We start from the raw sequence: 23,465 nt of genomic DNA, 5'->3' as shown, positions 1-23,465 counted from the left end.
GAGATTAACACCAGTAAACTTTCTAACATATGCCTCAAACTAAAAATGGCCATTAAAAATGCAAAGGAATACTACCAGAGTGTATCTTTGAAGAATTATCTGCTTTCCTCCCCGGCTAAGTTTTGGCGACACTTTTCTTCGAAAAAACAGCCCCTATCCAGTTTCTGCATAGACGGAGAAACCGTAACAGATAAATGTTTGATTGCAAAGACTTTCAATCAGTTCTTTTGTTCGGTGTTTACGAATGATGACGGTTGAAAGCCAACCTTTAATCCTTCAATTGAGTGCCCACCCATTGATAATATCTCAGTGACTGAAGAAGGCATTTTATCTCTCTTGTTAAATTTAAATATCAAGAAATCGCCTGGAATGGACGGCATACCTACTGCTTTTCTCATGAGATACGCCGAGTGGTACTCGAAGTATTTGTGTATTCTGTTTAATAAGTCTTTATCGTGTGCAGCACTTCCAAATGACTGGAAGTACGCAAAGGTTACCCCAATACCCAAAACAGAAAACCGGTCGCTTATCACTTCGTACAGACCAATTTCATTGCTGCCCACATGCGCCAAAACACTTGAACATATTATATTCAAACATATTTCGGTCTTTCTGAATGACAACAACATAATTGATTCCAGGCAGCATGGGTTTTGAAAGGGATTATCTACAACAACGCAGCTTCTCGAACCATTCACGAATTCGCAGCAATTTTAGACAAGCAGGGTCAAATTGATATCATATTCATAGATTTCGAAAAGGCATTTGACCGTGTGTCTCATTCTAAACTACTTTTAAATCTACAGCCAATACTTAAAAATGATCTGCTGCTTGCATGGATTTCTGCATATTTGTCATCACGGTGACAGAGTGTGTTTATTGATGGTGTGTGCTCTGACTCAGCACCGGTACAGTCGGGCATTCCACAGGGATCCGTCCTTGGGCCCATTTTCTTTCTTATCTTCGTCAATGACATAATACAAGTAGTGAACGTGAAAATAAGGTTATTTGTAGATGACTGCATACTATATCAAGAAATCAATAACTGCAATGACCAGGTTTGTTTGAATTGATCATTAGCCAACGTAGAAGCATGGTGCGCCACATGGCAAATGACTATGAATGCAAAGAAAACGGTCGCTATGTCAATCACGCGAAAACGAAACCCTTTATAATTTTGTTATAGCATCGGCGGTAATATTCTGTCTACGGTCAGCAGCTACAAATACTTGGGTCTCGTAATTACATCTGACCTCAGATGGAACGAGCATATGCCATATATTTCAAAAAAAGCAATGCGCAAGCTTCATTACTTGAAAAGGTCGCTTCGATAGTCAACACAAGAAATCCGTCTTTTAGCGTGCAAAACGTACATTAGACCAATTCTAGAGTACGCCTCAGTAGTATGGGACCCGTATACCCAGAAAAACATAACACAGTTAGAAAGCATTCAAAGAAAATCGGTTAGATTTATATTCAACTGTTATAGCTGGCAAGTATTTCCGATGGTTCTTCTAAACAATGCAAACTTAGAGCCATTAAAATTGAGACGGTATAGGGACAGACTGAAATATATGTACCTACTATATCATGATATGCTGGGAATAGATAAGGATGTGTACATTAATTTAGTTTCTAAGCGCCCAACACGATCTAATCATTCGAAAAAATTAAAAGAATTTTCTTGCAGGACTAACGTGTTTAAAAACTTTTTTCCACGGACAGTAAGTGAGTGGAATGCGCTCACCTCGAGTACAGTGGAATGCCCGACGGTCCAGTCATTCTGCGGCATGCTTAACAGTATTGAGGCAAAATAGAATTACCATCGTCATTCATACATACTCTATTTTCGTTTCACTCTACTAAAAAACAGACATCTGAAAAAACAATATGTCTATACGATAAAGGGAACTACAACGCAATAACTCAAGATCTTAGCACTTTTTTTCCCGAATATGAATCCGCATTTCACACTCGTTCAATTCATGAAAACTGGTCAATCTTCAAGAACAAATTAAACAGTCTTACTGATACGTTTGTCCCGACGATTACTTTTCACACTAACCGCAATAAACCCTGGTTTACTCGGCCCTTAAAACGCCTAGAAAACAAAAAGAAACAATTTTTTCGCTCCGCCAAACGCATCGACACGCCTGCCGCATGAGAAAAATATTACGAAATCGAAAAATTATACTTACGTTCCGTTCGTGATGCCACGCACTCATTTTATCACCACGACTTACCAAACCTACTAATAAGCAACCCAAAGCAATTTTGGCAGGTCCTAAATCCTACGCACCGTTCCCATATTACGTTAACGAATGACTTGCATGAACCTGTTGCTGATAACGACTCTGCAGATGTTTTTAACAATGCATTCGCAACTGTCTTCACCACCGAGTTTGACGCGCCTCCACACAGATCATCCTTCAACTTGGAATCCTTCATGCCGGCTATCACCTTTAGAGAACAAGGCATCTCATCCATAATTCATAATATGAAACTGTCGTCTGCAGCTGGTACAGACCTAATTAATTCAAAACTTTTGAAGAATGTGAACACTATTTGTGCAGCCCATTTATGTCTTCTTTTTTCACAGTCACTGTCTTCAGGAATCATTCCAGCTGACTGGAAACAGGGCAAGGTCGTTCCAGCCTACAAATCGGGCAACAGAGGCTCACCTTTGAATTACCGCCCCATTTCCTTAACTAGCGTACCATGTAAAATAATGGAGCACGTCATATACTCACAAATCATCAACTTCCTTGACGCAAACGAATTTTTCCATCCTTCACAACACGGATTTCACAAGGGCCTCTCATGCAAAACCCAACTAGCACTCTTCCTTCATGACTTACATGATAATCTCGACTGCAACATGCAGACCGATGCCATTTTTCTAGATTTTGCAAAAGCCTTTGACAAGGTCCCTCACCGTTGACTATTACTAAAACTTTCGCAGCTCAACCTACATGCTAATATTTTAAAATGAATTGAAGAGTTTCTAACTAATCATTCGCAGTCTGTCTATGTTAACGGCCACCTGTCTAAGTCCGTCCCAGTAACATCCGGTGTCCCACAAGGATCTGTCCTTGGGCCCCTTCTATTCTTAATATATATTAACGACTTGCCCATGCATGTTTCCTGCAACATTAGAATGTTCGCCGATGATTGTGTCGTTTACCGTACCATTAACAATCGCGATGATCAACACACCCTTCAGGCAGGTCTTAACAGTGTATTAAATTGGTGCAATAATTGGTTGATGTCCCTTAATCCTACTAAATGCAAACTCATGTCTTTTTCTCATCGTCGTAACCCTTATCGCTTTTATTACTCTGTTTCTAATACACCGATTGAGCTAACAGAATCGTATAAATATCTGGGAATCACCGTCTCTCCTGATCTCTCATGGCGCGCTCATATCAGTAACATCATTTCAGCATCAAATAAAACACTAGGTTTCCTGAAGCGTCACCTCCGTCTTGCCCCACCTGAGGTAAAGCTGCTCGCGTACAAATCATTGGTAAGACCAAAATTAGAATATGCATCTGCCATCTGGAACCCACATCAAGTATATCTAATCACTGCATTGGAATCTGTTCAAAATCGTGCCGTCCGGTTCATTCATTCCTCATACTCGTACGACACCAGCATTTCAACTTTGAAAGTGAAATCCGGATTGCCACTCCTTTCATTTCGTCGCCGCATCGCTAGCCTCGCTCTTTTTCACAAGTTTTTTTATTCTTACCTGAATCAAGCCCCGTACATCACAGCTGCAGCACGCATATCTCACCGCACCAGTCACCCACTGCAAGTTGCACGCCCACCATCGCACACTACTACCTTTTCTGCATCGCTCTTTTCTCGAACAGCTTCAGACTGGAACGGCCTTCCCTACGACATCGTCGTCATCACTTCGCCATCTGTTTTTCAAGCGCGTGTAACAGATCATCTTCAATGTCAATCATTGCTGTTTTTTTCACATTTTCAAGTGTATTCCCACCCCTTATGTAACACCCCCTGAAAAGGGGGCCTTTAAGGAATAAAACTGAACTGAACTGAACATCGTGTCATTATGCGCAATGCCTTGAGTGCTTCATATGCATGATTGTTTTCATTGTACATTTCGTTTCTTGCTCAAGTGATTGAGCATGCGTGGTTGTGTCGTGCTGCTGCGCGCTTTACTTTTCGTTACTATTATTACTGCTGGATTTCGTCTCTTCTTCTCACTTAAATTCTAGTTTTTTTTTTGTTATGTTCGTTTCCTTGATGTATTATTGATATGCCCACTCCTGCCTAAGGCCTCAAACTGAGGCCGGCAGTATCTTGTAAATAAATAAATAAATAAGGCACTCTTCCTTATTGGAATTTTATTGCTGATTTTATGAGATACTATGGTAGCTGTGCAGTCATTATAGATATCTTCCAGAATTTTCACGAGACACTTCTACACCAATTCTGCAATGCCTGCATGACTGTTGAGGTTTCCACAGAGTCAAATGCTTTCTCTTAATCAATGAACGCTATATATAGGGGCTGGTTATATTTTGCGCATTTCTCTATCACCTGATTGAGAGTGTGAATGTGGCCTATTGTAGAGTTTCTTTTACGAAAGCCTGCCTGATCATTTGGCTGATTGAGGTCTAAGGTTGTCCTGATTCTATTTGCGATTACCTTAGTAAATACCTTGTAGGCAACAGACAGTAAGCTGATCGGTCTGTAAACAACACAGAACAGAGGACTAATTAGGTTTTTGCGAAGAAAGATATTAGTAGCTTTATCTACTGAATTGTTTTCATTTCTGCCAGGCTAGGGTTCCACTAATAGAGTAAGCACAAGCGTGTGCTGTGAATGTGATGCAGGCTAGTTTATTTGGCTTCACTTCCCCAAAAGCGTGCAATTCTCACATATTTCAAATTCCTTCTGAAAATTTTGGCACAGGCAGAATATATGTTCCATCGTAGTTCTGGGAATAAATCCGCTTGGTTTGCAAATGGAACCAGTTGATTTTTTAGACACCAGTGAAAGCAGTTGAAAGCGTTCATTTGGTGTCAAAAACACAACTAGCTCGAATTGGAAAAATTCTAATTGAACCAATGGACTTTTTCAGCTTGCAACATTGGCTTTCCGAAGAAACAGCACGAATGGGTTTTAATTCAAATTCTCACCAGCTTTGAAGGCATGTACGCGGCTTTAATATTTGGGATTTGCCGAAGGATGTTCCTCAGCTAGTTGGCGCACAGCAGTGTTTCACAGCCACAATAAAATGAGAACAAAGGCAAGACACATGGCACCAGGTCAACTAAAAACTGATCTGAAAAGCACACGTGGACCTGGTACTGTTCCGTGTTAACAACTATGAGAAAAACACCTGGAAAGAGCAGATGCATGTTGGCCTTCCTCGTGGGACATTTACTGCAAGTCAGTCGCAGCATAAGTTTGAAATCTGTAGCAGTCTCTACTATGGTATATTATATTTTCTCTCAGGCTCGAGCATTGGCATTAAGGACACATGTTACTTCATTCCCCACGAAAGCCTTTTTCTGGAAGCCCGGGCAGCCATGGAAGAACAAGGTGTGATCCCTAGAACATTATCGAAACGACTGGATGCCTTCCTTGAGTTGTTCAGCACAACTTGTGTGCAACAGTTAAAAGTGCCAAGAAAAAAAATTCCATCAAAAAAAGTTTAACTCCAATGGCTCACGGGTTGCACCACACTATTGTGAACGGTTCTGGCTGCATTCGGGGGAGAGATTTGGGACCCCACGTTTGACGGGAAAGGGCTGGATGTCTTTATAGGTACGTCAATCATTTTTCTCATTTTCTGCAACAATGAAGGCACAGACGAATTATATGCAAATGCACTGTAATGGCCTCCCAAGCCCTTGCCTGCCTTACCCTCGCCTCCCCGTACGCTCCCACAGGACTGGAAAATTTTTTGTTGACTCCCAACAATACTAGGAGGGAGCAGTGCACAAACGTTTCTTCCCCCTCTCCCCAACCTATGTCGAATGTCTGTGTCAACCACGTCTATTGAAGGTACGAAGTTCGAGCAAAGCAGCAATTCTTTTCATACAAATCCAGCCACTCAAACATTGTCAAGTAAGGGATGGTCATTGCGGCGCTTAGATATGCATAATTGCACAAATGCGAACTGGCGTGAAACCACGAGGATGAACACACAGAGACAGGACTGGCCAGTTGTGTGTGTTCATCCTCGTGTCTTCGCGCCAGTTCGCATTTGTGAAATTGCGTCTCGTTGTGACCAACTAGCTCAAACTAAAGTATTGCTCAGGAGTGTTCGCGTGAACACTCAAATGGGCCCAAGGTTTGCCATACAGATCGCCAGACAGTATTCAGAAGCCAGCCAACCTGCAGTACTCATTTCTTCAGTCTATGAAACATACCGTTGAGCAAAAGCGCCATGTTGACACCATTTCTGATTCACCATATCCGCATCGCCACAAACCACAATGGGTTTTACCATTCACAAGAACTAGCTATGGTCGTCAAAGAATTAATTACTAACTACCGTATTTACAAAACCAGTTAGTTGAAGCAGGCGTAAACCTCCGTGAAATCACCATATCCTCTCTGCGTAGTATGATTGTTCATTTGGTTAAGTGCTAATACATCAACTCGTTTTATGAATTGCTCTCCACCCTTTTTGATATTTGATGACTGGTCGTCTACTGTGTTGATACCCCTTTTTCGTTGCTGATACCCTTTTCGATTTCTGCATATTCTGTTCGGTTACAGACATTGCTTATATTGATGTTTTTATTCATGTAAGACTTGATGTTCAATTTAGTTCCTCGTTTTTTGTCACTGCCATCTGAACAGGAGAGGAGAACTCCGTCAAGTGGATAGCTGCTTTTTTTCTCCCCTCCTCCATCAAATTGTATTTGATTTGGTGGAAATAAAGTATTACTATTGTTCCCATGGTACAAGGGCATTTGCAAGAGCCAGATTCACAGCCTTACCACAGATGGGAGTACACGTAAGCGCACGGCAGTTATACCCTACACACACGGGCTCTAACACAATCTCAAGAAGATAGTCATACGAAGCAGGATGTTACGTATCACTGTTTTGCCCACCTAAGAAAGGCATTTCAGTGCGTGCGAAGGTGGATAAACGAAGAAGAAACAACCCTCCAGTGAGAGAGAGATAGAGCTTTATTTTCTAAAATAAAACGTCATTGACAATGCCTTCAGTGTTCGGGTCCCTAATCTAGGACTCCGGTGGCCTTTGCTGCTCGGCTTGCGAGGTCATGCGAAAGTACTAGCCACCATATAACGAACTAAACAGCGAACAGCCAGTATCTTGGCAGCAGGTGCAGGCAAATTTGTACCCGTACCTGTTTATATACAACAAAATTACATGGAGAGCTACCAGCGTACTATGGTAGTTCCGGTGATTCCAAACACCACTCCGGAGCAGTGGCAGTCTCAAGTGTGAAAAAGATGAGGCACACCTCCTGTGAAGAGAGAATTGTGAACAAGATCCCTCTATCCTGTGGAAAAGTGTACATGGGTGATAATGGCAGATATTTTAATAAATGCATGAAGGAGCACAAAAGGTCTGCCAATAATGCCTCTGTGGAACATTTGCCTGAACACTGCAGGTGCTGCAAGCCCAGTATGGGATGAACAAAGTGTAAAAGAGTTAGACAAAAAGAAGATGGGAATGAACATGGCTTTCCGTTAGCAACCCTTTGGCTTCATACCTCACATGTCGACAAAATTACCTGACACCCACTGCGCCATGTCGACATCCCATAGCCTGTAAACACCTCCAAAGTATGCCGGAGTGCCAGGTGACGTGACCACTGAAGGCTGGCTTCGGTTCTTCAAAGTCAGAGCAGCGGCCTCTTCCCGGTTGAAAACATACATGTTCGACAACTTCAGTGAGTTATGGTAAGGGCAAATTGCTGCTACTTTCTAGAATGCGACATAACGGGATGACCTCAAGAATTTCATGACTTTTTTTTGTTGTTGTTGATAACAATGACTGGGAATGACCATTACAACCCCACCACAGTAGCCAGCCGCAGTGCAACGAGTTGAGGCCCCCAGATTTAGAAAGCGAATGGCTAATAAACATTCAGGTCATCTCGATATGTCCGATTCACTAAAGAGGGCCTTTTAAGCTGCTTCAACAGCATCCATAGCAACGTCACCAATGTCTTATATTCATCAGAACAATCCTCCACGAAGGCTCCCACTACTGTACATCATCGCGAGATTGTCAAGTCTGCCTCAGACCACCCACATCCGACATAAGCCAGCTGCTCTTCCGCTGCAGCACTTCATCCGGGGACCTGTATCGCCACTAAAGGTTCGTGTCATCACTCAGTGGTGTGCCCCACAGTTTCATGTAGACATCGTCCCGTTGAAGTCAACTTCGTCACCCCTGGTACACACCACCAAACACACCACACGAGTGTCAAAAGCTGTCCGTCTTACTGGTACAGCCAAGGTCCTCTGGAAATACATAACCTGGATCAAATGCTTTTCTGGATGTGATTTGGACTGTACACGGACATGACTCAGGATGGGGAATCAGGACGAACGAAGCATAGGTAGACATTGAAACAAAACATGGCACTCCCTTAACATCACCCCGGCTCCATATCACATGTGCACCCTTCAGTTACCTTGAGAAGTTTTGGACGCAGTGTCGTTTGGCGACAACTAAGCAAACTGCATTGTACTACATCTGTGGCTCTCACCAAGGAAGAAAGAAGGCGTCTTTAGTAGTTTCATTCTTTGACAAGCTGAGCGCGTCACATTCTCCACAGATGCCTGTTCTTCGGTTGCATTTCTTGACAGATTGTTTTTGCTTTTATCTTCGCACTTTCTGACGATGTCTTCTCTTTTGCACAGCTACCTTTTACAGCTTTCCTCGTTACACTGTTTTTTATGTTTTATACCTCTTGATTCTTAGGGTGCTTCTATCTTTTTACTGTTTTACCCTATGTCATTTTCGTGTTGGATGTCGCACACTTTTCTCTTTACTAATGTCTTAGAGACAGTCATAACTGCCCGATCTACGCATTGAGCTTGCTCATTCAAAATGTCCGTACTTGATCAGGGGTGCTTTCAAGGCAGCATGACTCCACATCAGGGACTCGCAAAAGGATAAGACGGAGACCATGTTGATCTATCTTCATCCTCAGCACTACTTCACTACTATGGGGAAAAAAAGAAACCAATAGTCTGTGCCTCAACTGTTAGACGAACGGGCTTGAGTGGATGTCGATACAGGATTCAGATGTGAATGCTCCACTCGCACATAAAATATTGTCACTTGGTCTGGGGAACAACTCTAAGTATAACTTGATATTTGAAAGGCTGTGCGCTAAAAAGACGTTCACAGGAAAAAGGATAGAGACAACAGGAAAGAACGTATGTGAACGTCTTTTTAGCGCACAGCCGTTCAAATATGAATATGTACCAACTAGCCCGCCAAACAGCCTTACTCTAAGTAACAAGCATAAAATATATAATAATAATAGCACAATATATTATTATTATTATTTGGATCTAGCCTTACACATCATATTCTTCCATTGCCATGTGGTAAGCTGGTCCCCGACAAGGGAGTGCGGTGGCGTCTGAGATGTAGACAGTGCAGCACGTGATCACCACAGATCAAAATCCACTGGTAACAGGAAGCATCCGAGTGAGTGTCTCACTTTCTGGTCCTTTGGAATGAGCTACCAAATTCTTGAGGAGCACCCACCCTGCCACCAGCACAACTGAGCGCTGAAAGGAGAAAATACCTGGTTACATCCCCTTTACAAGTGCACTGTGGAACCAAATGAATCATACCCAAGTGATAAACATTACGCTTGTCTCAAGGTCAGCACTGACCCGTTTACCATTGTGTCACTCACGTCAGTGTACCGCAGCTGCAACGTCAGCAGCGAAGATACGGCCATAGCCATGCCCAAACAGTTGGATGAGGCAACATGGAAGGTGATGCTTACCATAAAACATGGACGCAGACCGGGCACCCAGAGATGTCGAGTGCAGACCTTATGTCTGCGTTGCTGTTACAACTTTAATTCTTGCCGTTTGCGTCACTGGAAGCACAGAACACGAACATTTTGACTCTTTGCAAAGGAAGGCACCACTGTGCTCACCTCTGCTTGCCTGTGCACACACTTCGGTCTGTGTGGATACTGATGGACAGCTTCTGATGTGCGGTAATGAAGAGGTGCTGGTGCCTATGCTCTTTGCAGTGTGCTTTTTGCACAAGTATGGCCTCTTCCTTTGGGTTGAAATGCCCTCCAGAGCAGAATTAGCTTCCGGTCTTGTGCTCGGAACGCTGGACTCCTGCGGAGAAGGTGAAGACTGTTCTGTTGCCAGTGCAAAATTCCTCACTTTAAGTGACTGACATGTGAGTTGGCAGTGGGGAGAGGACTCTAACAACTGCACACAAGAGGAAGCAATGGCAGCCGCTGCAATGAGGCCTCGTTTTCTCATGCACTCACACTTGCTTGTACTGCTACATTAGTTATAATGTGAGGCGCAAAGACGGGGAGAGATTTCCTGTCACCAATCTTGCTTTGCTTGTTAAGAAACATTTGTCCTGGGACATGGAATGTTTTCAGCTGTGATTGTGAAGCTTCTGAGAAAGCTGTACCAATTGTCCCTTGCAGCTATTGGCTGCGGTCAGATGGAATGTGAATTAGTAATTACCGCACTCCCAAACTGAAATTGTATACCTAACATTGGGGCTTCCCCTGAATACATTGAGCAAGTCAGTTTGTGCAAATCAATTAGCCTGAAAACTTTAACATAAGAAACTATCTGATCAAAACTTTGTTAGTGCCACATTGATGTGCTTTCAAAATACCAATGTGCAAGTTCAATGTGCAAGTTCCTATTTGCCACGCCTCAGCTTTTACTGTAGTTTGGACGTGCGAATTGCTAGTTTTGCCTCACTTCTGGCACACCGCTTGTCAGGTGAACTGTGCCAACTGTCAGGTGAACTGTGAGTGCATTAGAGAGGACACCCTTTTCTGCATGCTTGCCATTAGCGCAAAGTTAGCACTGACGACAGTGAGTTCAGTCGGTAGCTGAACTGCATGCCTTTCACCCATGTCTTTAAGGGGGGCCACTGGTCTTGAAAAAAAAAAAATTATTAATGAAGTTACAGTTACGAAATCTTCAGGGCATATGTATTTTTGTGTGCTGATTCTAAATATGTTATTTAATTTCATGTAAAGCTATTCCCTGAGCACTTATGCACTTTTTATGGTTTATGGTCACTTGGCAGCAGCGGCAGCAAGCCGTGAACACCATTTGAAAAACTGCTCTTTTGCAGTGCCGTCTACTTCGAGGCCCCACCAAACGTGCATACGAAGTGCTGCGTCGACTTCTGGCTCTACATTTCACGGATCCGCCCCAGTGACGAGGGATTTCCTGGCAAGAAGTCATCTGCACATGTGCACCCAGCCAGCTCGACCCAACAAAAAGCGGAGCATCTTCGGCCACCCGTCACTTGGCAGCAGCGGCAGCAAGCCGTGAACACCATTTGAAAAACTGCTCTTTTGCAGGTTAGTAGCCCTATGTTTCCATAATATCCATTTTAATAGTATTTCTGCTGCTGCTGCTGCTGCCATTTGCTGACATTTGTTGACATTTGCTATGCTTTTTGCATTACTGAGATTCATTTTGCGAGTACTTCTGTACACTTCAAGCAATGTCTGATTCCTGTAGCGCGTGTGATGTGATCATCTCTGAGGATGAGCCATTTGTGGAATGTTCCAAATGCGAGAGCAACTATCACTTTGGAAAATGTGCTGGTCTTACTGAAAAGACCTTCAAACCGAAGTATGAGGCCACAAAGAAAGCGTGGCAGTGCCCATCATGCAGAAGTGCAGGAAGTAGCAACACATGTAGTAAAGAGAGTAGTGGCTCTGAAACAGATATCAAACTTGCGCTCTTCTCAATTAACCAAAAGTTAGAGCGGCTGATGCCCCTGGCAGAAAAAATTGAAAGCATGGAGGAGTCTCTTAGCTTCATATCTTCGAAGTTTGATGAATTTGAGCAAAAGGTCGGCCATCAAGAGGCTGATATCATGGACCTAAAGAAGAGGATATCGGAGCTTGAGAAAAAGGATGACTTAAATCAGGCAGCACAAGCTCAGTTTGAAAAGGAGATACACGATCTTGAATTCCGAAGCAGGCAGCTGAACTTGGAACTGCATGGCATACAAGAAGTGCAGGATGAGGATCTAACAGTCATATTGAATAACGTGGCTGATAAACTTTGAGTGCCTCGCTTGATGGAATCGGAGATAGCAACTGTTCATCGACTTCCCGCTAAACGTGATAAGACGCCAAGCATCATTGTGCGTTTTGCGAAGCAAGCTACAAGAGAGAACTGGTTGAAGAAGAAGAAGAACCTAAAAGATAGCGACCCGCCCATTTTCATGCAAGAAAATTTAACACGCCGAAATAGAGAACTGCTTCAGGCAACTAAAGTCTGTGCCAAAGAAAAAGGCTATAAGTTCACTTGGTATGTCAATGGAAAGGTTTTCGTTAGGCGAAGTGAGGGAATGAGTGCCATTCATGTGAAGGGAAAGAGCGATTTGGATCGGCTATAGCACTCAGCATGGTATCTTTCGAGTTTCTTCTTGAAACATAATCGACATGCAGCAGATGTATTATCTGCCGAGTGACTTGAACCGCACTGCTTCGTGTGTTGCGCTGACAACGCTTAACGCTATTCACCTGAACGCACGCTCTGTAAAAAACAAGATATTGTGTTTACAGGAGTTCTTTGGCGAATTTTCATTTCCTTTTTCTTTGATCATGCTCAGTGAGACTTGGAGCACAGATGATTCCGACGTTTTCAGGATGACCAATTACAAAACTTATTACTTGAACCGCTCCGGCCTCCGGGGGGGGTGGGATGACATTGAATGCGACAAGTTGTACTCTTACAGTCTTATTACTGGAGATTTTGAAGTGCTATCAGCCTGTACTGGCAGGTTCGTGTTTTCGGTTTGCTATCGTCCACCGAAGGGAAATATGGTTAGGTTTTTGGAATTTTACGACTGTTTTCTTTCATTTATAACAGATAACAAATACACTCTTATAGCTGGAGGTGATTTTAATATCGATATGTTGAAGGATAACTCCTCTACTAGAGACTTTAACGCAGTCTTGGCCTCGAACGGATTTATTAATCTTATTAACGATCCAACAAGGGTAACACATGAAAGTGAGTCACTTCTTGATCTGCTGATTACGAACACTTCCCAACCGATAGTTGAGTCCGGCGTAATATCATGTGCGATCAGTGACCACCTTCCAGTGTTTGCATGCATAAATAAGACTAGACTGGTAAAGTACCGACAGGAGAAAGCGAAGTACCAAAGTATAACCAATGCTACCCTCAATTCATTTCAGAGTTCACTGGAACAAGTTGAGTGGGATAGTATTGACGTTACCAGTGACGCAAATGAGGCTTACGATGAGTTCCTCCGAGTATTTAAACAGCTCTACCATTCATCTTTCCCGCTAAAAGTGCGTGCAATAAAGCGTAAAACTCGCAAACCTTGGATATCTTCTGAGTTGCGGCAAGAAATTAAAACGAAAGACAAACTGTACAAAATCTTTTTAAACACACGTTCAACAGATGACCTAAGCATTTTTAAGAAATACAGAAATAGATTAACAAAAAAACTACGTCTCGCTCGTGCGGAATACTTTGCGACATTTCTTGAAATTAAAAATGGTCGCCACGATCTGTTGTGGTCAAGGTTGAATTTCTTACTGAGGCATGAGCAACCACAGGCTGCCCCGCGGGCTTTAAAGCTTGATAATAAAGATGTATCCGGCAGAGAGTTGGCAGATGCCTTCAACAACTTTTTTACCACCCTTGCCCATAACACCCCGTCAAGTGATTTCAACACCTATTTTAGCTCTTACAATAGGGACACAATATTTCTGAACCCAGTTACGACAGAGGAGGTTATATCAGTCGTACAAAGCCTAAATAACAGCCATAGCTGTGACATTGACGGCATTCAAGTGAGGCCTGTCAAGCATGTTATAAGAGTTATTGCCCCTGTTCTTGCAGATATATTTAACTTATGCTTTACTACGGGCACATTTCCTAAAAGAATGCAAATAGCCAAAGTAACGGTTTTGTATAAGAAAGGAGACCGCAATGATTTAGGAAATTATAGACCAGTATCGATACTCCCAATATTCTCGAAAGCTTTTGAAAAAGTTCTGTATACACGGTTGTCTGATTTTATTGATAAACATGACCTTTTGTCACCTAATCAATTTGGGTTTTGTAAAAATAAATCTGCCGAGTTAGCACTACTTGAACAAAAGGAATATATACTAACACAGTTTGAAAATAAGGCCTTTGTTATTGGTGTCTTCGTGGACTTCTCGAAGGCATTCGATTTAGTAAACCACAGTGTACTCCTGAAAAACTTGGAGCGTTGTGGTATTCGTGGACTGGCTCAAATGATCCTGAAATCATATCTTTCGCATAGAAAACAGGCTGTAAACATAGACAATGTGACATCTGAACTAAAACTTGTTACTTCTGGCGTTCCCCAGGGTAGTATATTGGGACCATTACTTTTTAATATGTACCTAAATGATATCTCCAACATTAACTCCGCCGCTAAATTTATTATCTACGCTGACGACACTAGCATCTTTTTTACTGGAAATGATCTTGATCTCCTTGTTCGGGAATGCAATGACACCTTGAGTGAATTACAAAAGTGGTCCGAATCCAGATGCATGCGTATAAATGAGAAGAAAACAAAAGCTGTCATATTTCATCCTAAAAACGAAGTACTTCCTTCCCCCATCGTGATTAAACTAAACTCGCGACGTATAGACATAGTTGAACAATTTAAATGCCTTGGAGTAGTTTTTTCTTCCAGCATGTCTTGGGAACACCACACGGACCATATTGTCACGAAACTGGCTCAAATAACCGGAGTCATAAGTCGGCTCAGATACGTCCTTCCAAGAACAGTAAAGTTACTCCTCTATAATTCACTTTTCTACTCCTATTTAAACTACTGCCATCTAGTGTGGGGCACAGCTACGGTTAGCTGTCTTCAGCGTATCTACATTTTTCAGAAAAAGTTTCTTCGTCATGTTTACAATGTCCCCTGGGACTCGCCAAGCAAAGATCTCTTTCTACAAAGTGGTGTGCTAAAAATACACAGCTTGTATAAATATCGCTTGAGTGTCCGGTTTAAACTCGAAACACGTAGAAATGTAAACCACATACGTAAACTTGCTGAACTACATACCCGAGATGCAAGCTACACAACAAGGTATGCGGAGACATGGATAGTCCCGACCCCACGGTTAAACTCGGGTAGAGAACGCCTGCAGTTCACTCTTCCGTCCCTGCTAAATGCGTATATATATAATAATTTTGACCTTTTCAGTTCGTCAAACAGGTCTTTGCGTGCTTTCTATGCTAGCATGTAGGATTTTTTTTTTTTTTTTTCTTCTTTCTCTTTTTTTTCTTTGCTGCCATTACCTGTGTCTACCCAATGTGAATATTGTGTCAATATTGTATAATGTTCTTTCGTTTTCTCTTGTACCTGCTCATTATTGTATACTTGTTATCACGCTTTGCAACTGCCTTTTGTATTAAAAGCTTTGCTGTCAAGCTGCTGCCAAGCGAAAGGGGGCTGCGGCTTAGTCAAGCTGTCTCTCAGCTTTTTCTGCGCCTCCGCTGTCTGTATCTTTACAAGGCAGAAATAAAGAATTTGAATTTGTATTTTGCGAAGAGTTTTGAAGAAAATTTGCTGCGGGAAACTCGCTGAAATGTATGCCATTGGGTTCTCTTGACTCCAAGGAATACAATAACGGTGAAATTGTCTTCCTGCCTATCATAGAACTTAAGTTACAGTTTTGAAGTTGTCGCTTTAGAAATGAGAAGGAAAGTGTATATTCCTGTTTCTGAAGTGGCAGCTTCAGTACCTTATTATTCAAGTTCTATGAGAGCCAGGATGATAATTTTACCCTTATTGTATTCCTTGGTGTCAAGAGAACCCAATGGCATACATTTCAGCGAGTTTCCTGCAGCAAATTTTCTTCAAAACTCTCCACAAAATACTTGCATAAAAAGTGCATAAGTGCTCAAGGAATTGTTTTACATGGAATTAAATGACATATCTAGAATCAGCGCACAAAAATACATGTGCCCTGAAAGTTTCATAACTATGACTAAATTAATAAAATTTTCTTTTCAAGACCAGTGTCCCCCCTTAAAGCTTCCAAAGACAACTAATGGCACGCCTGCCATCCCTGGCATGCAGCATATGATAGTTCCGACTCTTCTACAGCATGGGTAGCTTGCTGCCCGAGTTATCTGCAGCAGTGTTCATATCCCTTGACCTTGAGGAGCCTACTTGGGCCCACCCATGTTCCCGAGAGACAAGAGTACAGACGCGTGCCTCACTATGTGGCCATGGTGCTTGTCCCTACTATGAGTAGAGCCAGCACTGACGGCTGTGACAAACAGAGCACATGTCTCACCTGGCATCTTGCCACGTTCGGCAGTGATCGCACTTACACGATGGGTTTACAGACCTCGGAATTTGTTGGTGAGAGTCCTGTACGCATAAGCTTTTCTGTGGAAAAAGTTGCAATCCCCATTTGCGTTACGCAGGTCATTGACATCGTTGGCCTAGCTGAGAGATATGTATGCTGACTTGTGGGGAAGCTTGTTATAATTGCCATTCTGCAAATTACTGTACACATACTGTCTGTATGGACCCACTTGATCGCCCTTGTGGCACACAAGGGGGTAGCCAACTCTGGTCATTGCAGAAATGATACCAAAGCCACTAAAATGGCCTAAGGTATTTGCATGTAATTGGTTTTAGCCAGATTTGCTGGAAAGTGTCTGGAGACATCACGCTAAGCGCATCGATGACAATGCAGCTGAAACTCCTGAAGACGTAGCAGAGTGTGCTTTGTTATTGCGGGGTCCGCTGTCTTGCTTGAGTCCAAGCGCGAAAGCAGTGTGAATCGCGATTCCACTGCATGCAAATAGCAACTAGCACTGTTGCATGTTGTGTTCCTTTGCACACAGCCTTTCATTCTACACTTCCTGACCCTCACTTTCTGCGGTAGTAAAAGGCATGATCACAAGGCGTCATCAATTAATATAATCATGGAAGACAGTTGGGCTAGTTGGTGTGAATTCGTTAGTGACTTCGACATTGCAACTAGCGTGGAAAGCACAAGGACAGCGACAAAAGGAACCGACGGGACAGCATGCTAGTGTCCCTGTGGTAAATGTTATATTGGCCAAACAGGCCAGTGCCTGAACGAAAGGCTACGAAAACACCGGAGTACAGTTGCAGCTCTGATGGCGGGGGGCCATTTGGCCGCACATTGCCGCAAATGCAAAGTAAAAACAACAGGCGGTAATGAAGAAAAATGCGCTCCACTCTTTAGCCACACGAGAGTGCTGAGGCGGCTTCATAGGCAGGGTGATAGGGAGATATTTGAAGCATTTTGCATTGATAAGGCAGGGGACAAGTGCGTGAGCACAACCTCAGTAGCCCTCACAAAAAAAGAGATAATCTATCTGTCGAAAAACTTGCTCGTCAATTTGGTTTAAATGTTTACTCTTTGTTATGACAACCTGCTTCGTGATAAAGAGAAGGGGGCGGGGTACAGTCTCGTGAGCATGCGCCGAATAGAAGTGTAAAAATCTGTTATGTGTGCATTAAAACGTCAGTTGAAAAAACTAGCGTGCTGTCCCGTCGGTTCGTTTTGTCGCTGTCCTTGTGCTTTCCATGCTAGTTGCAATGTCGCAGTCACTAACCAATTAATATAAAGGTTTGGTTTGGTTTATGGGGGTTTTGACGTCCCAAAGCGACTCAGGCTATGAGGGACGCCGCAGTGAAGGGCTCCGGAATAATTTCGACCACCTGGGGTTCTTTAACGTGCACTGACATTGCACAGTACACATTCTGATGGGTCTGAGTGCAGGGCTTGTGCAGGAGCTTAGTGCTTAGAGAGAAGACCATGCTGAGGAAAGGTCTTTGTTAGGAGCATTCCTGAGCCAGAAAAGGATATGGCCGCACTCATTAGCTCAATGTCGACCCAAAACAGCTTGAAGTAATCCACTGCACGTTATGCCCTGAACACAGATGCCTGGTGATTGTGGAGAATGTTTAGTATTGCCCTACTGGGAGTTGCTAGAGTAGTCTGAGGAAATCCAGTCAATGTATCCTGGAACTGGACAATTTGAGAAAGGAGGTAGGCTTAACAATTTGCCAACTCATGGCGAACAAGTAGTTTACAATGAACCCTGTACTGCACTGTGTTTGGAATGCCATATCATGTCATATCCATATCCGTCATATCCATATCCATATCACTCAGCAATATGTCACAGACATATTGCTGGCAAGGTGATATCAAAGCAGCTTCACAGCAACGTACAGAAAACAAAATGGAGTGACTTCCCAGCTGTCAACTCTATGTCTCACTCACAGCATAAATGAAGGGTGTTAGCTTTTCCAACACATCTATATCTCTGTAGATATATATCTACGGAGAGACTTCTACAGATATAGATTGCTAATCAAATGCGCTTTATCTGGACCGGGTGCCATAACTAAGACTTTGCTTTTGTCCCATATAAGAGAAATGATTAACAGCCGTGGCAAAATAGCCACTTGCATGTGATCAGGATTGCCACTGCACTTGGGAAATGCTTCAATTTCTCCCATTCCCTCATCGTCAGTGGTGGTGCTATTGATTACTTGAAAGTTTTGGTGTTAGTTTTAAACTTTCAATGCTTGCACAGTGTACTGTTACTGGGAAGCTGCAACCGTAGGTGCAACTGGCAACTGCGACATCAGCGATGTGCGGGCCACGCAAAGCATGCAACGCTACCACTGATCATAACATTGGCAATGTGCGAGTAGCACTCAGTGCTCGAGGGTGTGGCTGCAGCTCGCGCATTTGTGTCATCCGCAGTGCCATGGGACAGTGTCTGGAACATCCAAAATTCAGCACATTGTACACAATGCACTCCGGCCGGCTGGGAAATACTGCGAATTTGCCTCAGGCCCACGAATGCTAAGCATGAATCAAAGTCACATCGCCCACCCCAAAAGTCTTAATTTCTTCAAAACTGCCACCGAACTGTCTTGGACATACAGACCAGTCTAAACAAGGTTTGTTTAGGCAAACTTTCAACAAGTCCCACAGGAGCTGTTCACACACGAGACGCAGATAATGTGCACAGCAATGATGAACCACCAACCTTGCATGGCTGGGTCGTCGCTTGGTTCTTCACCACGTCTTGCCCTGTCACCGCTGCCACTGCTGCAGTGTCTTTGTCAGCCTCTGCCCCCTCGTAAGGGAGGTCAGTGATGCGCACCGCAGGGCAGTGGCGCTCGTTCTCCCCACCCACTGTCTGCAGGTCCATCCCGGACTTGTCCTCCAGGTTGTCCAGCTCCAGTACCGCACCCCCATCCGCTGAGGACGTGCCGTCGTTCGTATACGCCATGCTGGGTAAAGCGAGAGCCCGGTGATAACTGTTGATCTATGCTACATGTTCAAATGAGAACAACGTCAATGAAAACAACACAGCACAGAACAGCAGCTATCCCACCCCTCCTCCTCTGCTGCTCCTTCGCACACCTTCACTGTGACGATGTCTTTGCCAGTGCTGCGGATTTCTGGTTGTGCGCCATTAACAGCTATTGCTATAGAAAGGGCTAAAATCACCTATCATCCCGGCAGCATCAGAAGCTGTGCTGCACTCAGCATAATGTCACAGATGCTACTGTGGTGCGATATTGGCTGCCCAGTGGGTACCCACCAATTTTCTAAAGGTTACTCAGTTTCCAATGGGTAAAATGCATGGGGAAAGTCGGTCTTTGACCCCACCTCAAGCAGACCAAAATACATGAGATATGGCACTTCTTTCGTTAAGTTGCCCTTGCGCCAATGAAATTGAAGGATCTTGATGATCATTACCATGATGATCATTACCATGAGCATAGTTATAACAAGCCTTAACAACCAACCTGACTGCTGCCCTATTGGGATAGTGAAACACCTGGAGGGGGCACAAGAATCTGCTTTTGCTGATTTCAGCACTTTCGAAAGCATCTGCTCGGTCACTGGTGTCCGCTGCTGGCCGTAGAAAGCAATGTTTCGATGCGTTTCCAGTGAGAAGCTTTTCAAATGACGAAATGAGGCAACGAGGGAAACAGTTTGCCGATGCAATCGCATTTCCGCGTCACCAATTTAGTGGCTGCTCGATGTGGCATCTGCCCAGATGCACGCTTTTTAACCTGCGTTTGTAAACTTTTCTTCTGTGTCCGTGCGCACATTCTAGCATATCACGTTAGTGCAAATTTTGCTGTTTCAGTTTTTCAACTTTTAAGTTGGTTTAAAATGAAACTGATGCACACAAATGCAAGCGAAGCGAGCTTACATCTTCAATGCGTCTTTTACAACTTTTCCAATTTCACACATAAATGTTATCGTTTGCGCCTAATGCAAATGCGGTAAAGCCTGTAGTACTGTGTTAAAGGACCATAGGCGCCTAATTTTAGTTGCATATTTTCATCTTTCAAATGAGTTAGACATTAGAATACATGATGCACCATTTAGTATTCGCCTAAGAACATTAAAAATTGATAACTGAATTTCTTCTCTCATGCTGTTTCGGTTTCAGTTTCAACACCCAAACGACGGCTGTGACATGTAGTTGGTGTCTAGGTTCCGTGAGGCGCTAAAAAAACTGAAATATAATTGTTGATACATAGTTTTAATTCACTGTAACACATAAGCCAGCCTGTTTAGAGATTTAGAGTGACAGAAACCGACACATCAGCATTTACGTAGCCGTTTTTTTCATGGCTCATGTGATCTAAACACCAACTACATGTCACAGCCATCGTTCAACTGATGAAACTGAAACAGCATGAGGAAGAAATTCAAATATAAATTATTTAGCGGTCGTAGGACAATATCACGGGGTGATCTATGCATACTAACGACTAACATGCTATTTGAAAGAAGAAAACACACAAGCAAAAATTGGGTGCCTATGCTCATTTAAACATTTGAATATTTTAGTACAGCGAAAGCCTGCCGTGGTGGTTTAGTGGTTGTGGCATTCAGCTTCTGTGCCATGGACGTGGGAGGGAAATCCTGGCCACAGCAGGCGCATTGTAATGGAGGTGAAATGCAAAATGCACACATGCGCTGCCGATCTCAGTGCACGTGAATAAGTCAAGGGGGGTCGAAGTTATTCTGCACCCCTCCACTACGACGTCTCTCATAGCCTATGTGTATGTTTGGCACACTACCAGCACGAACCGCTACCAAATAGAGCGAACGCAAGTAATTTGTGCGCAGCTGACACCGTGTTTCGGTACCAACTGCAAGAGCCAATAAATTTGGTGCCATTTGTCGGGAAGAAACAGTCGCATCTTGAAATGACGTCCTTTTTTCATACGTGATAGAAGCCAACAGTAGCCGAAACAAAGAAGCACAGGAGATGTGCGTGTTTTTTTAAAAAATAATTTGTGGTGTTCATCAATGGGAGCTTGATACGGTAAATTATTTTTACAGATAATTTATAAGAAAGCAGAAGAAAAAACAACCACAAGCCACTGGGGGGATCCGAACCCATGACCTCCGAATTTCCTATCCAGTACTCTACCAACGGAGTTAAGGCGATGGCTGTCCAGTCTTCTGCTTTCCAGGGGTATTTATGTATAGTGTAACCGAACCCCTCCCCCTTTTTTTTTTCAGGAAGACAACTCCAACAGTCATTCTTGTAAACAACAACACAATAAAAGTCAAAGCATCGCACGCACTGATATGCATCATTTGTTGCAACTATCACATCAGGCGCCTTCACTCAAGGCTGCACAGATTGGAACCACCTCCTTACTGCACATTCCCCATACTGTCTTGATCGGCACTTCACAGTTGTGAAGCAGCTTGGAAAATCTACAGCTGAAGCAAGTTTTTCGACCAAAAATTTTTCTGATGTTTCAGCAACATTCGTAGAGCCTGAATAGTATTGGTTGCTCTCTGCATCTGATAGGTGACTTCTTTCATTGTTCTAATTAATGGAATATTTTAAAGCATCCTCGAACTCTAAAATACTTCAAAAATATTCAAGGCTTTCAAATGTTGTTATTCACTTTGAAGCCCAAATACTGCATCACTTGCTTCTTCGGTAATCGAAACGGTTAAATGTCCACACTGCTGTAGACATTCAGCATGTCAAATGAGCCAGTACATGGGAGTCCAAAATACGTGCAAACCGTTTTCATACCTTTGCACAGCACTTTGCAGACTATATTCAGATATTCTATGCGGACAACGATTTGAAATATCCCAGTTCAATATAAACAGGTTCAACTACAGGAAGCAGGAAGGGAATATAAGTGGGCAAGATGCAACCTCAGTGAACAACACAGCACATGAATGATCAATCAGTGAGCAATAAGTGTCACATATAATAGGAAGTTTGAAACAAAAGTACGAACTAAAGAAGTCTGGAGAAGAGGGTGACGGTAAGCATGACGTGTCTTTACCCAAGAATAAAGAACATGATGAAGAAATATTTGGTGAGGTGGGAAGAGATGATTGTTGGAGAAGAGAAGACGACGACGACGACGACAAGGATGACGAGTACCAACGCCAAGGCTATAAAAGCGCGAGGGATAGTGTGGCACAGAGGGAAGAACAGAGAAGCGGAGGTTCCGGCAGGTCAGGAACACCTCGGCTGGAAGAGAGCAACGCCGGCTATTGCTCCAGTAATCTCGAGTTCTACGGCATCGCACTGCAGACTTCCTGCCATTCCAGAGCCCGTTACGGGGAGTCAACGGCTGACGCAACCACCTGCTACGGCCAGGGGTGCCTCCAGCGCTGTTGCCACCCATCCGGGTGGTGCCCACAACGCCAACATCATCACCGTCGTCTCCACGGGCACTTGAACCGGGAGCTTGTACGCCACCGCCAATGACGCCGCCAGTGACGCCAGCCTGAGCACTTCGAACGCCACCTTGACACCGGCTACCTAGATGCCACTGATTGGACCCATACAACACTTCATCAGCACCAAACTGTGAGCACAAACGCCGAATGCTAGTAGACTGGGCATTCCCTGGCCGTGTGTATTGGCAGTTTCTGTGTTGTGTGTTAGCTTTGTTAGTTTCGTGAGCTAGTGTTTGTGTCTGTGTGGATATACCTGTCGCCTAGTCCATTCTTTCGGCCCGAGTGTTCTCCAGGGATCCATGACAAAGTTAAGTGGCGAGTGCCTGCCAGGATTCATTTCCTTGTTTCTTTTTGTTTCATCTCGGATCTTTCCGATCTCTCGACGGAAGAAAGTATCGATTTGGCAACAACGTTAGAACTGGCTCTCAAGCTAGGTTTAAGCAAGGAAGAG

The 23,465-nt window shown here is 43.5% G+C and overlaps 1 protein-coding gene across 9 annotated transcripts in view; it reads right to left on the bottom strand.

Moving 5' to 3' along the window:
- Window positions 1–23,465, bottom strand: part of LOC149370236 (uncharacterized) — a 77,887-nt gene that overhangs the window by 43,101 nt on the left and 11,321 nt on the right. For 2 of the 9 annotated variants that reach the window (XM_089560663.1, XM_089560712.1), the window contains exons 5-8: window positions 19,308–19,554; window positions 10,154–10,346; window positions 9,998–10,093; window positions 7,164–9,773 (exon numbers count right to left, since the gene is read on the bottom strand). In XM_089560663.1, coding sequence (XP_089416789.1) covers window positions 10,047–10,093; window positions 10,154–10,346; window positions 19,308–19,554 — 487 coding nt within the window. In that variant the 3' untranslated portion in view covers window positions 7,164–9,773; window positions 9,998–10,046. Of the gene's footprint in view, window positions 1–7,163; window positions 9,774–9,997; window positions 10,094–10,153; window positions 10,347–19,307; window positions 19,555–23,465 lie in introns of those variants that run through there. The other 7 variants (XR_016285621.1, XR_016285624.1, XR_016285625.1 and 4 more) reach the window with 7 other exon arrangements.

Source organism: Amblyomma mixtum, chromosome 1 (assembly GCF_055824585.1).
Source record: "Amblyomma mixtum isolate Tamu chromosome 1, ASM5582458v1, whole genome shotgun sequence".
Lineage (NCBI taxonomy): Eukaryota > Metazoa > Arthropoda > Arachnida > Ixodida > Ixodidae > Amblyomma > Amblyomma mixtum.
Note: the sequence above shows the minus strand (reverse complement) of the source record. Positions and strands in the feature narration are given on the sequence as shown.